The sequence below is a fragment of the Tachysurus vachellii genome, chromosome 1 (assembly GCF_030014155.1).
Source record: "Tachysurus vachellii isolate PV-2020 chromosome 1, HZAU_Pvac_v1, whole genome shotgun sequence".
NCBI classification, from domain to species: domain Eukaryota; kingdom Metazoa; phylum Chordata; class Actinopteri; order Siluriformes; family Bagridae; genus Tachysurus; species Tachysurus vachellii.
This window is the reverse complement of record NC_083460.1, coordinates 36,232,441-36,248,810: the sequence shown is the minus strand read 5'-3', so window position 1 is coordinate 36,248,810 and position 16,370 is coordinate 36,232,441. Positions and strand designations below refer to the sequence as shown.

Here is a 16,370-nt window from a genome sequence, read left to right as displayed (position 1 = left end):
GGTATATTTACATACAGTATATTATTTGTATATGAATAACTTATTCATGTTAAACCCCTCTATTTTCTTTCCTTATAGATTCATGCCTAGAGAACGACAACCTCTCTCTTCTGGACAAGGGTCTGGAGGAGCAGGGAGACACAGCCAGTCTGCGAAGCCGAGGAAGCATTCACTCTGTGGGCAGCAATGAACAGCAGCAGAGGGCTCTTCCCATGCCCCGGCTCGAGCCCTTCAGTCCGGGCCAAGTGTTCAACTCCAGCCAGGCGCAACAGGTCCTAGTGCTGCCCAGCACAGATGACCATATACTTGAGGTCAATGTCACATGACACCCATGTAAGGCCCTGCCCCACCTGGTCCTGGACCCTGCTTTTTGTGATCTTATTGGACAGGAGATGGGGGACGAGGGGGGCTCAGGTATAAGGGCGGTGGCGTGTCCCGATCTGTGTACTCAGTGGGTGGGCAATGGGTGTTGGCCTGGCCTGAATACAGAAACACTAACCAATGGCAGGAGCCTGAGAATCAATCTACTATCTAATGGTTTTTGTCTCATTTCTTTATTGCGTTCTCATCTCCTCAGTCACTTTCTCCTATGACTCAGTGGGCAGTCAGCCCCAGTTTAGCTTCCTGCAGGGGAAGTCATCAAAACTACCATGACAGAGTCATACTAGCTGAGACACAAATGTGCACACACAACAAATACACAGTGACCTCTGTGGAAGGGTTGGCAGGTATTGTGATTATTAAAATGGAAATACACGTGTATCCATTGCAAGATTTTATTTTTTATTTTTTTTGTTGTTGTTTACTGTCTGACCCCAGGCTCACATGCATGTATTTGCTCTGAAACATGAACTTTGACAGAGGAGGTGAGAGTGGGAGGAGACGAGTAGAGAGGAGACTGCTGATTTACTGATTAAGATTATCTGTTCGATTAGGCTGCTTCAATCAAGCTTGCTGATGTATGTGTATGTATGTGTGTCCTGCTAAACAGACGTGCAGTCCCCTTGCCCTGTATGTACTGTTAAAGATATATATATATATATATATATATATATACAACGGGCACGGACCAGTTCGGAGTTGAAGTTGACTTCATGTAAGCATGAGTCACTAACTCTGAAGCGAGTACTTGATTACTTATTTTCCCCCCGTTTTTTCTGCAGATTAGGCTGACACCTCAGAGAAAACCATACTGTATTTCCTTTACGCTGCATCTGTGCTTGCAAATGACAAAACGTCAGACAGCAAGTTATCTATGATGCAGCAAAGAAGCAAATGGAAGTAAATCCTTTGAACCAGTCCGTCTGGTGCCCTCATCGGAACTCTAAAACCGTGTGACAGCAGTAACAACCACTGCACACCTACAAAAGAGAGAAGCCTGGAGCAACAATAGCAACTTACTAACACACTGCATGCTTGACTGGGGAGATTGTGATGCCCTCCTGTTTTTCAACCAAAAGACACGGCTGCGTACGTTAATGGTTTGCACATAGTACCGGGGCATTGTTTTGCATCACACGGTTTGTTGCTGTGCCAATCCAATATAATTCTTTGCACATTCAAGCTACAGCTCAATTTGGCTTGCAGCATTGAACCCTTTCAGGAGTGAGTTTTTCCCAGATGCTACACTGACACAGTTCTAAATGACACTATGAACGATAAATCATTTGTTTACATGACATTCCAGTTGCACATGTATGAGAAACACTCCTGTAATGGGTTGAGCAGTGGGAAACCAGTTCAGTAGATTCAGAAATCTCTGCACAGTGACTAAATATTAAACAGACAAGTGAGGATGATCAGCATTTATCCTCATGTCATGGAGTCTGTACACCCATTTCATTTTCTGATGGTCTGATGAAGCAGGGAGGTAATAGTTATAACTTAATAATGCTGACACTTCATGTTTTGTTTTTGGGTTTTGTGCACTAATGGTAACGAAAGGCCTGTGACGGCTGAAAGCCTGAGGCTGTACTTGTAATAGCTGGATACACTTTAGAGTGCACTAACTGAGTACGTCAGATAATTATCACCAGCTAGTGATGGGTGGGGGTGGGGGAGTATTATGTTCAAGACTTTTAGCACTTGTTCGTGAGCAGCCAAATGAGTTTGTGTTGTGTGCTTTCTGGTTGAAGTATTTGGGTCTGTTGCTGTAAGCAAACGTTTGGGAAAGTACAAATTACAAAGAAGCAGACTTGTCATATCTTTGCTTGTATATGTATGCGTCATTGCAGATCCTCTGATTTTCATGGCTAGCACAGTATTTATTCTATGAATAAATCCTTTCTTCTGTCTCAGATGAGTTGAATTAATCAGGGGTCAAGTCTTTAACAGTAAGAGAGTGATCAGTCTGCCTCTCTCCCATCAATTGTATGATCAGATGGGTGTCAGGAAGCTGAACTGTGAACCATTACTCTTACACACTTCATACACAAGGGAGCCTGTTTGCCTCCCACTTCAGCAGATGGACTGTGGGATTACATCATGTGAATCAGTGGGTCAGCCAACAATGTCAAATATTCACAAGCTGTTTGTAAATTATTCCATCAGTTGAGCACCACAGATTGTATTTAGATTAATTATTTAAATGAAGAGTATGTACACATTATACAATTATAAAAAAAAAATATGTTTTAAAAATATTTGGTGTTCGTTTTTTTATTTTTATTTTCCTGTACATTCTTTTTTCTCCAGATAAATATTAAAGAACTGCACAAGAACTAATTAGCACAATCATTTATTAGAAAGTGGATGGATGCAAATACAAAATAAATTCAGAAGCAATTCAACATACCGCTGACAGTATTTAAAAAAAATACATGAACTAACTACCTGTCAATTTGCAAGTATATTTTCCCACATTTCACAAACTTGGCGAGATGAATAAATAGGAAACTTTTCCAAATTTTGACACCTAACTTTTAAAAAAAAAATAAATAAAGGCATTGTGTCATTAAACATGACATGGTGATATTCAAGCAAGGCCCCATGCTGTGTTGGCGTCTGTGTGTGCAGCAGAAGTGTAAGCTCTTCACCTGCGCCGTAATGGAGTAGTCTTCTTTGGAACTCTGCGTGGGTTTGGCACAAACGTCCATCTTTCCTCTGCACCCACTGCTGGCTTTGTCCTTTCAGCCGCTTTCTTCTGTAACCTGACAACAGCAACACCATCGAAGAAGTTACATCAGCTTTCCTCAGGAGAAAGCGGCCTGAGGGCCTGGGAAAAAAAAAACTAAGGAGACTTATGAGAACTTCTTCTATTTGGTCTGTTGAGTACTGAAACCGGAACCTTGCCCAGTATCCCTTGTGGTGTCCTTTCAAAGTTTTTTTTTTTAAAAAACAAATCGTTGTGTTAGAGAGAAACCGCTTAGTTCAGTGTTTCTCCAGCACCAGGACCTTGGGTATAGATCCAAGTATTCAAGCTAAGCATAAAAATACCTTTAAATACGTTGCACTGAATGTAAGAGCTAGTTTCTGGAACCATTCTGCTAAAGTACTAGATCTTCAATGGCTGGTTACACTGAACTTCAGTTGTATGGCTAAAATATGATGAAATCAGTAAATCTTCAGAAACACACTCACAATGTCCTTTTCCTCTCCAGGGCTTTCCTGGTAGCAGCAGACAGAGAACCTTTCCTTCTGCCCTGCAGCTCTGTACTCCCCTGGAATAAGAAACACATGCTTCTAATTTGACAGTGTTACACTCAGTCAGTACATGAAGAGCTCAAAAAAATCTTCAACTTCCATGCAAGCATTAAATCCTGGAAAGCGTCCTGACTTTCTAGCCCTTAATAGGTGTATAATAAGCCACTGTAATTTCAGCACGATGCTGACAGAGCCTTTAACCATACGCTGGTCCTTAAAAGCCTGTTTATAAACGCTATTCAAAGTGGATTCATTTATCATAAGGACGTAAGCCTTTTAATATCTCATTGACAGCAATAAATTTACCACAGGAGGAAATCACAAAGTATACAAGAAGCATCCATTATTTGTTTTGTGACTTGGAAAGCATGTAATATTTAGGAGTTATTAATTGAATAATACAAGTAGCAGCAGGCATCATTATTTTTCCCTAAAATGAGGTGACACCTGCATAGAAAATCATGGACATGTCCTTCCAGAGGGGTCTAAATTTATCAGACAACCACTGAGCTTGGTGGAAAACGATCTGTTTTTTTCCAGAGGAGACCCGAGAAAAACAATGACATTGCTGTTCCAAATGGAAATAAACTGCACATGTAAAATAGAAATGGACCCCAGGACCCCATATTATTTTAATCCTGTAGAATGTTACTTACCATCTACAGTTCATCTAGTACCAGTAGAGTGGGTAACACGAACAATAGGTTATATAAACAACAGAATGAGACTTAAATAATGAACAACAGGGTGATCTGGTGCAGCTGGACACAAGGACGATTATTCATGTCAAAATGTTCCAAAGTGTTTAATGTTTCTTATTCCAAAGCAGTGATTACATTTTTTTAATTTATTGACAAATGTTAAATAGTAAATGATATAGTTTTTTACTATAGTGTAGCTATAAATTGAGAGTCAAGCTCTGTGGTATAAAAAGACGTGTTTTTACTGATGCTTAATAAGATTTTAATCCCTTTATTCTGATACACATCACACACCATGTAAAATTTTCCTCCGGAGATCAATCAAGATTTAACAAAATAATGTTTAAAAAATTGAATTAACTATTACAGTTAACTATGTTACACACACTAATTCAAGGTTCTGTGTCTAGTTGCTATAATGATTCACTTTGATCACTACATTTTAGGTATAAAAATCATCCATAGATGATTTAAAACTCGTAAAATACCAGCAGACATTCAGCCAATAACCAAGTGTCCTGAGGCTTGCTGTCAGCTTGACACTTTTAGATGGTATTGACAAACAGCACATCCACAATCAATACGGAAAATACACAAGAGCAAAGCCAGTGATCAGAGAGAGTGAGTGAGAGATTTATAAAAGAATAAGAAGCCTGTGAGACTGTTACAGCTTTATAATGGCTGATTCTGTTCTCCAGACCCAAGGCACATTTGCACCGACAATGATAAATATAATGTGTCTGCTACATTCAATTGTGTGACGTGTGCAGTCCTGAAGCTAAGATCATGATGACATTACCTTTAGTTTGAGCCCTCTTTCTCTACTCAGCTGGCGGTCCCGGCTGATCACCTGCATGCGTTCTGCAGGACACACACTAAAGAACAGGTCGTGCAGCTCGAAACGTGCTGAGCGCAACTGTAATAGAGAGATATGAGCAGATATTAAAACCTAACCTGCATCCATAAAAAAGGCTTAGGGAAAGACCAATTGAAATGAAATTAGCTTTAAAAGAGTGGGTTTATCGGTAAATAGAAAAATAATGCTATGCACATCTTGGGCCAGATGTGGTGGAAAAAATGTTGTCACAATCTGGTCGATAAGGACAGGTAGAATACATTTTGATGAGACATGTCCACAATCAGGTTTCTTCAATTCAATTCAATTCAAGTTTATTCGTATAGCGCTTTTTACAATTGACATTGTCTCAAAGCAGCTTTACAAAACAAAACATAGAACAAAAGGTTAATATAAAGAATAATATAAAGATTAATAGAATACAAAATTCAAGGTCAATATTATATATATATATATATATATATATATATATATATATATATATATATATATATATATATATATATATATATATATTAGATATAATGTCATTTCTGACAACACTAAGTGCTGCTCGTCGTATGTTCATTCATTTGGTTTAGATTGCATGTAATGTACTCACAAACCGACAATTTTAACAATTAGTATAAACAAAGAATTCATTGGAACTGAGAAAGACCTTGGGGGGCACGGTGGCTTAGTGGTTAGCACGTTCGCCTCACACCTCCAGGGTCGGGGTTCGATTCCCGCCTCCACCTTGTGTGTGTGGAGTTTGCATGTTCTCCCCGTGCCTCGGGGGTTTCCTCCCCCGGTCCAAAGACATGCATGGTAGGTTGATTCTCATCTCTGGAAAATTGTCCGTAGTGTGTGATTGCGTGAGTGAATGAGTGTGTGTGTGTGTGTGCGCCCTGCGATGGGTTGGCACTCCGTCCAGGGTATATCCTGCCTTGATGCCTGAGATAGGCACAGGCTCCCCGTGACCCGAGGTAGTTCGGATAAGCGGTAGAAGAATGAATGAGAAAGACCTTTGCACGTGTGTGTGTGTGAGCTTACCTGTAGTGTGACTCTCTCTTGCAGAACTTGATCCTGTTTGCTGTTGTACTCTCTGCCTGGTGTAGGAGGCTGAAAGCTCTGGAGAAACAGCTGAGTGTCCTGTGTGTGAAATGTACACAAATAGATTTCTTTTTTCATTAACATACAGTTTCCTCTGTAAACATTTTTTGTGAGACCGCAAAAAACTAATTGTAAGGCTTATTAACGCAAACAAATCTATTTAAAATAAAAACATTTTCAAACCCCTATAGATGTTCTCATTCGATCAGTTAAAGAATGTCAGCAGAAGCGCTGCATGATACTCTTTTAAATAACCTGATAATGCGAGTCTCATGTCTTACTCTAAACTGTGAGTCATTTTAGTCACAACACATAGCAGAGATTTTATGTCATTTTTAAAGGACTGACAAATATGGACACAGTACTGCGGTATATCTGTGACACTATTTTTAGTTCATTTCTGTTGACGGGTTATTTGTATGGGTGTTCTTACAATATGACAGGCAAACTCTTCAAAATCATTGTTGGAAGGAAACATAATATAACAATGATATAATAGTTTATAAAAGAAATTTTTTTAAAGGGTATATGAAAAAAAGTTTGCATTTGTCACCTTAATGGTTCTGATGAGCTGAGCTACTCTCTCTGTACGAAGAAGCCTGCGGGTCAGGTAGCCTTTTACAGCTGCTGCCATCAGGGGGCGATGACACAGAGGAAGACGGGACTAAAAGAGCACAGCCACAAGCCATTAAGAGGGGGGAAAAGAAGAAAATTCAGGAATGTTACCCAGCAACACCACTAGGATTATTCCACGTCCACATTATTAGCAATAACTTTTATATAAATCTGGCAATGCCATGGAAGGCACCTGTGAAATGTTCAGTGAATCTGACAGAGCGCTCAGTTCAGACAGAGTGAACTCATGTAAATGGGAAGAAGAACCCAGCCCCATAGAAACAGGGGAGGAGGAGAGACAGGAGGTGGTCATGTCCTCCAGACGTGATCCTGAGCTGGGACATGGGAAGGACACGCTCCGTAGAAAATGGTACTTCATTGCCAGAGACTGAAATGGATAGAGAAAGAAAATGGATGAATGGATGGACAGGGGCTAAAAGAGGCCATGAGAGATAATGGATAAAGAGAGGAGGGTGGATCCAAAAGAGGCCAATGGGAGAAAATAAGGGAATAGTTTGAGATGTAATGGGGTAAATGAAGGACAGTAACTTGGGCAAAAATATTAATGGGGAACAGAGGTGGCATTATTAGACACCCCACTAACAGATATGAGCAACAGGGCACGGAGAGATCAGCACTTAAGCTCGAACGCTTATCAATTAAACAAAAATGATCCGCTCATTTTCTCTGTCAATTCCCAAAACAAGGCTGAATTTCTCATCTCTGACCTGACGCACCCACAGAGAGTGAGAGAGAGTTTGAGAGAGAGAGAGAGAGAGAGAGAGAGAGACAGCGAGGGTGTGTGTGTGAGAGAGAGAGAGAGAGAGAGAGAGAGAGAGAGGGAGAGACAGCAAGGGTGTGTGTGTGTGTGTGTGTGAGAGAGAGAGAGAGAGAGAGAGAGAGAGAGAGAGGGTGTGTGTGTGTGTGTGAGAGAGAGAGAGAGAGAGAGAGAGAGAGAGAGAGAGAGAGAGATGCCAGGATCCATTACAAAAGCAGCCCAAGTTCATTAATGGTTTGTAAGATGCATAAATTACAGCAAGTAATTAATGGTGCAAGGACACGGCCTACAGAACACAGTGAAGGAGAAACAGAAGCCAACGTCCTTGAATAAGAGAAAGAGATGAAGCTCATGCCTCCTTCTAAGGTTTTAAATTCAACTTTTAGACAAAGCTCTTTTGACATGTCAGACAGCAGTTATGAGCTTTTTATACATTAGTACTGCTATATACAATCACTGAGCACTTTACCTGGAACACATGTACACGTGCTCATTCATGCAGCTATCTAATCAGCCAATCTTGTGGCACAGCGCAATGGGTAAAATCATGCTGACACAGTCCAGCAGTTTCAGGTAAATGTTCACATCAGCTATCAAGATGGGTGGAAAAAATGTCAGTGTTACAGCCAAACAGGATGAATGTAGAGGTTTGCCATTCCACCAGTGGACATAAGGGGAACACAGAATGATGTGATGTCTGTAAGTACCTCTCTGAGCTTAAATATATAGCCAATAAAAACATTTTAGGCATTATAAAACTTTTGTTATGTTGTCACATCCTTATGTGGGCATGTAGCATTAAGATGTGCCTTTACTGGTACACAAAGTGGGCTCCATTAAGACACGGTTTGCCAAGTTTGCCAAGTTTAGCACAGAGCCTTGAGCTCAGCCCCATATAACAGTCTGGCCTTATCACCTGACATCAGTGCCTGACTTCACTAATACTTCTGTGGCTGAACAAAAGCCTGCAGTCAATCTCCGAAATCTACTGGAAAGCCTTCCCAGATGAGTGGAAGATTTAAAACAGCAACAGTTTGACTAAATCTGGATTGGAAGGCACATGAGTGTGACTGGTGAGGTGCACACAAACCTTACCAGTCACGTAACCTGTCATCTAATCGTATTACCCGGATGGACTCTGATCAGGTAACAAGAAGAATCAAAAGATCATCAGTATATACAATACATCATCCCTTATTACATCTGAAATCTTGCATGCTGCAAGAAAGCATAAATACTGTGTGTGAAGAGAACACTTCTTCAGGTCGCTCAGTGGTACAGAAATTCTACAAATGTCGAAAAACTCTACAAAACCCAGTAAGAACACTTATTCTCATTCAAGGGTTGGACACATTTGTTCCAGACATATTTTTAAATCCTGCATGCAGCTACTCCACACAATTTCACACTGCTGCCACCTACGCACCGGTTGCTTTTACTATGTCTCACCTGTAGTCATGCAATTTATAAATGTACACTTTCTAAAACTGGAAGCCATTTACTGTTTAATTGCCCCAATCCAATTGGTTAAAAAAAATGGCTGGTGTGTAGGTTTACACCTGTTTATGCTTTGATGCTGGTCATATAACAAGGTTCATAGGAAGTCTATAATTATTATTAGGTAAGCATCTAACAGTCTGAAATATTTTTTAAAACAATGAGGGACTATTTCATTATTAGACTATTTCAGACTTATTAAAGTGCTACAATCTGTTGCATTGGGGTCTGTTGTAATGTAGAACAGAATGAATTATATAATGTATCGCATTGCATTTCTCACCTGCAAGATTTCATGCTGCTGTCGCCACTGCTCCTCCACCAGAGCCCTGACCTGCGCACCGTGCTCATCCCTCAGCTTTAGTTCCTGCACAGCCCTCTGAATTGCTGATGACATATAAAGCGCAAGCTCTCGGTTAGTCTACATCGTTTCTTTAATACTGGTTCATTCCAATAATGACAGATCAACTAATCGCTGCAGCAGCACTTACAGCAAAATGATTATGCTGCACAGAAGCAGAACTTCTCACGGGTACTTAACGAGCATCACAAGTGAGACAGGACTATTATCTTGCCATCATCATTACAGCAAGAGGGTTTATCAAGAATTATCCTCTTAAAAGGATCATAAAGCCAGACTGACAAAATATGCCTAATATGATTTAATAATGGGAATTAAAGAAAGGAATGGCAATACCAAGAAAACCATCAACCATAGAGTTTTACTGGTGTTTAAAAACAAACAAATCAAAGCATTACGATATTAGCCATTTGCCTATTTCTGTTTTACACCACAAAGTTCTTATTTTTTTATTGTGCTTTACAGCTGTTGGGTATAAGATCTGGGAATTCGCTGCATATATGACGTGAGAATTTGAAAAACAATTTAAACCAGAGCTCTCTGGTGAATTACAGGATTGCCATAGTGACTCAGAGCAGCTTAAGAAACAAAAAGCAGCTTTTTCCCTTTTAAATCCTAAAAAAAGAAATGCTTTTCAGTGACAAAGAATGTTCAAAAATGCTTCTCTTACCTTTAGGTGTTCTGGACTGAGCTCGTAATTCATTTCTCGGTTGGCCCAATGTGTTTTCATCCACATGGTTCATTTGCAGTCTACGTTTGGCACGTGACACCCCCTCTTGCCCACCCAGCTCTGGGGTCAGCTGCTTTCCTCTGGTCCCAGACTGGGACCACAGTCCTGAGGGTGTGTCCACATCATATGACCGATTAAGAGAGGAGGCATTTAAGGAGTCTTCCATGAGTTCAGATGCTTTCTTTTTGTTGCCTGAGGCATTCTTCCTTTCTTCAAGCTGATTGTTGCCATTTGTAAAAACAGCAGTCCTCTCAGAGAGTTGCTTTGAAACATTGATAGTGCAGAAAGCCTCCGGCACCCTCATTTTCTGCACTAGAGAGGTGACACATTGTGGCGGTTCATGCTGTTTAGTCCCTGGCTCTATCCCATGATCCTTAGCTAGGACTTTCTGCTGTACAGTCTCACTAAAAGTAACCACACATTGAGACTTTCCATCACTAGCAGGCATAGAGACGCTTTCATGTTCCGAAAGCAGTGTTTGCTGGGAGATGTTGGCTGCCTCTTTGGGATTGTGTGCCTGCGACTCTGCGAGTGTTGACTCCAGATCGGAGATTAGAACTTTAAGGCTTGACAGGTTAAGCTCCAGCTGAGCGATCTGTTTGGCCTGATCCATGCTCTTGCACACAGGCACAACTCCCTCAGCCCCTGGCAGGAGACCCACAGGTCTGCTTTTTTTTTGCCCACATGGATTGAGTCTTGTTTCATCATCCACACAGACAGGCACTTTGACCAGGTTTTTTTTGACTAAGACAGATGTGGGACTGCTTTTTTTACTGCGCGCTGGGCTTAAGCACATCTTTAGAGCAGGAATATTCTTAAATTTTTTGTTTCCTGTTAAGCAAGGTCTGGGCAGCATGCTGCCCATTTTCTTGCCCCTGGACTGGTACAGAGATTTTGCTGAAGTAGACTGAGTGGGACTGACGGCTATATTTGGACAGTTTGAGGAAGGTGACGTTTTTCCATTTGAACTCCCTGTGCTGTTTGAGGCTGGAGTGAAATTAAGGAAATCTGTGCCTTGGTAGATGACTTCACGAGGCTCTATACTCTCTCTCTCTCCATCTTGTTTGTGTGTCAGGAGATCTTGATCTGCTAAATGATCCTCCACCTGGTTCTCACTTGTTCTCTTGACCTCAGCCTGCCCATTGTCCCCTGGCAGCAATCCCTCGTTTTCCTTATCAGAGTGACTGTGTTCAGTGGCAGGTCCAGCTTCACTGGCTTTCAAAGCTTTTGCCTGGTTACGCAGGAGGCGCTGACGCCTCCTGTGCTCTTGAGATTTCTTCAAAAGATTTTGCAGACTCATGCGGTAAGGTCCTTCGGACGGCTCTGGCACCACTGCTAAATTTACTGGCTCTATAAGCTCATTGATCTGTCCATTGTTCAAAACTACATACTCCTCCTCACAGACCTCTCCATCTACTGGAGTGTGGCTGATGATGTCACCAGTCCTATTAGAGATGTTTGAAGAATTTAATATCACTTCACCACCATGTGACTGTCTGCCCTCTGGATCTTTTCTGATGTGTTCCGTCCTGTTAATCCAGCTAGGGGTGATGTTGTGGGTTTCATTTGTCACATATCCAGATGATAACCTTTGGTGGCTAGCATCTATAAGAGAATGATCCACTGAAATAGAAAGTGAGGAAGAGTCATATCCATAACCTGTGTTCATCTCCACAGCTTTCTCCAGCCTGTGACCAAACATAGGAAAACCTTCAAACAGAACAGTAGTGTGGCAGCTCTCTAAAGAATCCTCTCTGTCAAAAGGTCTAAGGCTTATAGCCTTATGACCATCGCAAGCTGTAGATGTGAGCGGGTGACTTTCCATCTCGCTAAGCATTTGTTGACTGAAAGGTAAGGACGATGAATTCCAGTGGCTTTCAGTAGCTTTATTATACTCATTGTTACCTCCAGTGAGGCGAGTGATGCTTTGGAATTTATTGTTCATTGGATTTTCTAGTCCTATCTCATCCTTAAACTCTTCAATGGTTGAAACATTTTGCAGCTAAATCAAAGGAAGAAAGCACAAAAACACGGTAAATAATTGGATAGGTAACAAGCTGATATCTGTAGCATTCTGTGATTTTTTTTTTTGCATTACCCGAATACTCTCTAGTATGGTCTGTACATAAGACAGTGACGATGTTTTCCTCTTATTTGTAAGATCAGAGACTGATTCTCTCAGGCTTTGCATTTCTTCCTTCTGGTCTTTGTTCAGCTGAAAAATAAATAATTTAAGTCATGTTTAGTTTCCAGCATTCATAGAGCACAGGATATTACGCCTTCGTGTGTGATCAGAATTACTGTAATAAGCTGCTCTCAAATCAAATTTATGTGAAAGCTATGAAAAAAGAATTGAGAGCTGTGTTTTTGTTTTTTTACCATTCAACACAGTGGAGGCAAGGTTAGTTTTTTTTAGTTGTTTTTTTTTTTGTTTTTTTTTTTACAACAGTTAGCAAAAAAAAACTACTTATAATGACTTAGTAGTCATTAGGAGGGATGTGGTAGCCTAGTGGTTCAGGTGTTTTACTGCTGACTGGAAGGTCATGAGTTCAAATCCCAGGTCCACCAAACTGCCACTGATGGGCCCCTGAGCAAGGCCCTTATCCCTCAATTGCTCAGTTTTATAAATTGAAATAAATTGTAAGTCACTCTGTATAAGGGTGCCTTCTAAATGCCAGAAATGAAAATGTAGTAGACTATAGACATTTCTGTGTATTTTAACAAACAGTTACATTATGTAAAAGACCCACACAAGTATTAGCTAGGATCTGAATAAGAAATTTCTTAGTTACTGTATTGCATGTGATAAATAGTGCTGCATTCGATTGTTATTGGAACTGAATTCCTGCTTGTAAGGTTAATAGCACATTATCGTGGTTAATATCACAGTCTTCGAGTTTAAATTACGCCTTTATCGTTCACAGCAATTGTCCTGGATCGCTCCCTCTCCTGTACATTTAAGGCCCCATTACATTGTAGGCTTTAATGCACCAGTCCAATATTTAGAATATATTGACCTGACCTATCTGATCACTGGGTTTACATCAGTCCTCTTCCAAAATGTGCAGGTCTGACAATAGCCACCTTTTATCATTACTAAATCTGTCCTTTTCACTGCTATGCCTGAATAGTAAATCTTTAGTAAATCAACTTTTTGTCGGTAAATTGTATATATATATATATATGACTGAAAGCAATACAAAAATCCCAAAACACTTACCAGAGGAGGCAGAATGGGCAAGCCGTAAAACCTGATCATCGATGTCTGGCTGATTCGTCGTTCAGGCTTTTCACCAACATTCCTCCGTATGTGGATGGCTTGTCTTCGGATAAATTCGTCATAGTTTTCCATTGTATAAAGTGCCTTAATATGCTGCCTGCTGGAGAATAATAATTTGCCTCAGAGTTTGTTAAACAAACGCATCAGCACAACATACAGCATTGTAAATCCAGCGACGAACCGTTAGCAGTAATTATGCATTTATTTAGCTTGTTAGCTCTTACTGGATTCTATTTTTTATTTTTTTTTAAAACAAGACACTATAATTTCTCAATGTTTAAAATAATCAAATTTTAGTAACATAAATTATTTAAAATCTTCATTTCTGTTCCCAGAGCCCGCTATAATCAAGCAGCTAACTAACGGCAGGCTAATTTATCCTAGACACGAGATTCTAACACGATTCTAAAGTTCTAGATTCTAGAGTTCTAACTCAGAAACCCCAGTTTACATCATCTATTGTGTAATGAGTTAAAACTCTGACAAACCTCTAAAGCTTTAAGTTAAGATAACATTTCTAACCCGAATAGGCTTTAGCTTATTTAGCCTAGCTACCTGGCCCAGTGTTTACGTTTTAGCCGTTTCCTAGTGAAAAGAACATTCTGACAAGCACCGCCTCCTGAACAAGGATTGGCTATAAGGCTCCCGCCTCTTGCGCGGGACAGAGAACCGTCCAGTCATCAAACTGCCCGAGAGTATGACGCGCTAGTCAATCTTAGCGCGAGGCAAAACCTCCAACTGTCATCGTGAGTGCTTGGAGTAACTTAGCAACAAAGGTGCATGTGGCTCGAGGCGCACACGAGAGAGAAAGTCACTCACAAAGTGGAGTATTTAGTGTTCATCTGAAAAGAGCGTTTATAACTGTGACGCTATTAACGCTATATTTATAAGCTGATCGTTTATTAATCGGCTTTCAAAAATAAACGAATCCAATGCCCGAGGGATTCCATTACAGCTTTTGCCGCGCGCTCGTTCTTGTTAAAGCTGCAGTAGTTCAGCCACAGCGCCACCTACAGACACGGAAGAGTTCAAAGTCGCTCAGGAGAACAAAAGACTGAGTGGAATAATCTCAAATAAAGTGGATATCAATGTTTAGTGCACGCTTCTTAAACTTATTGGTGTTAGAAGCATTTTCAGTACATTTTCAAGGACATAAATACATACGTTACACAGCTTGAATCGATAGATAGATGGATGGATGGATGGATGATAGATAGATAGATAGATAGATAGATAGATAGATGGATGAATGGAGGATAGATAGATAGATAGATAGATAGATAGATGGAGGATGGATGTATAGATAGATAGATAGGTGGATGAATGGAGGATAGATAGATGGATAGATAGATAGATAGATAGATAGATCTCTAAATCTGCATTTCTTGTGTTCAAGAAAAAAATATTAATGGCAATTAAATCTAAAGGCTATTGTTTAAAAATGACATAAGTACAGGGGTCGTGTTTGTTTCTTTAAATTGTCCACGAACGCGCATAATTACTGCGCACTGAGCGCGCGGTTGCATCACTAAAGTAACAGTAAAGATATTAGCAGCAGTGGATATGTAGTGAAACATCAGTGCAATACTGCAGCTCCAGCAGTGCTGTGACTCATTATACAGACTTTTGCTGTAGGTAGGAATAACCTGGCGTTGTTTTCCTGAGTGCATTGCAGCTGTGAAAGGGTAATGCATCCCATGGGAGTTTATTATAGCTAAATATTTATTAAATGCTCATTGTGCTGTAGCATCAGAATTATTAAGTGGACCAATTAGCTTTTACGTCTGAACTTTCTACCCACAAAATCTAAATCAATCACTAAACTAGTTCGATAACTGGAAATTATTCTTAAGTGACTAGCCTTTAGATTAGTAAATGAACAGCTAGGCACCATTTTAAATCCATTCAGGAGAGGAGACCAGTCAATTTACAGTAACTTAAAACAGTAGTTAATATCATATTACTGTTTACTTTCGTGTCATTAAAAATTCCAGGCATTAAGGTTTAATACCATTATTCCATACACTATTTAATGCACAAATGGAGGGAGTTATTTGTAGTTCAGCCATGATGTAGTGTCGTCTGGCTACAGCTCCTAAATAAGTCCCTATGATAAAATAGTGAGTCAGGAAAGTCATGTACGCTTCAGCAAGAGCATTCCTTTATGATACGTAGCAGCATCCTATAAAGACAGACACGAGATTTGTCATCTTCAGGTCATCAGACGAGATCAGCTGTCAGTGCTGCTAAGAGTGGCGAGCACGCGCGCTCTGGAACGTGCCAAGATACCTGCGCGCCCACGTGAAGCAACGTGGGGCGTTCACACGGATCCATCATGATCATCATCATGTTATTAACTGATTCCAAGCCAAAAATGTGTCCGCCGAGAGGCTGTTCCAAATGGGTCACTCTCTGCTACAGTCATTTCAAAAGCTCCGTGGAAATATTAAAATGAAATGTGGCAGAGCTATTAATGCAAAAAAAAAAAAAACACATGCTGAGATTCCTAATATAGACAAATTAGGTCATACCTTCAGATCAAATTAAAATGCACACACCCTAAGGCAGCAGTGTTTTTCAAAATGTATTTATTGGTCATATACAAAATAAAGTAAGCTGTATATCAACAAACATACAGTATATACATCAATAAATTAAAAGACGCCCCAGACTGACTGATACAGTTAATTTCATCATTAATATACCAATACATTATATTATTTATCTACAAATTCCAAAAAGTACAATAACTTAGTTGATAAATACTTACAATTAAATGGACTTTTACTGTATGTATAATTCCCATACAAAGTACTGT

General features: G+C 40.1%; 2 protein-coding genes across 7 annotated transcripts in view; one reads left to right on the top strand and one right to left on the bottom strand.

The window, feature by feature from the left end:
• Positions 1–2,640, top strand: part of trappc10 (trafficking protein particle complex subunit 10) — a 22,758-nt gene extending 20,118 nt beyond the window's left edge. Inside the window, exon 23 of the mRNA XM_060885364.1 lies at positions 79–2,640. Within this exon, the coding sequence (XP_060741347.1) occupies positions 79–326 (248 nt within the window). The 3' untranslated portion in view covers positions 327–2,640. The remainder of the gene's footprint in view (positions 1–78) is intronic.
• Positions 2,641–2,721: 81 nt separating this feature from the next.
• On the bottom strand, positions 2,722–14,232 carry si:ch73-100l22.3 (centriolar coiled-coil protein of 110 kDa). Of its 6 annotated transcripts, none has more exons than XM_060885382.1 (11): positions 14,108–14,232; positions 13,493–13,652; positions 12,371–12,487; positions 10,213–12,274; positions 9,465–9,568; positions 7,100–7,294; positions 6,845–6,955; positions 6,232–6,330; positions 5,143–5,259; positions 3,580–3,659; positions 2,722–3,149 (listed from the first exon to the last, which is right to left on the bottom strand). In XM_060885382.1, the coding sequence occupies exons 2-11, from the start codon at positions 13,622–13,624 to the stop codon at positions 3,032–3,034; spliced, it is 3,135 nt and encodes a 1,044-aa protein (XP_060741365.1). In that variant the 5' UTR covers positions 13,625–13,652; positions 14,108–14,232; the 3' UTR covers positions 2,722–3,031. The 6 variants fall into 6 exon arrangements, with proteins under 6 accessions (XP_060741365.1, XP_060741384.1, XP_060741356.1 ...); XM_060885401.1 differs by having other exon boundaries at positions 13,493–13,649; positions 14,108–14,181; XM_060885373.1 differs by having other exon boundaries at positions 14,041–14,154.
• Between the last annotated feature and the right edge of the window lie 2,138 nt (positions 14,233–16,370).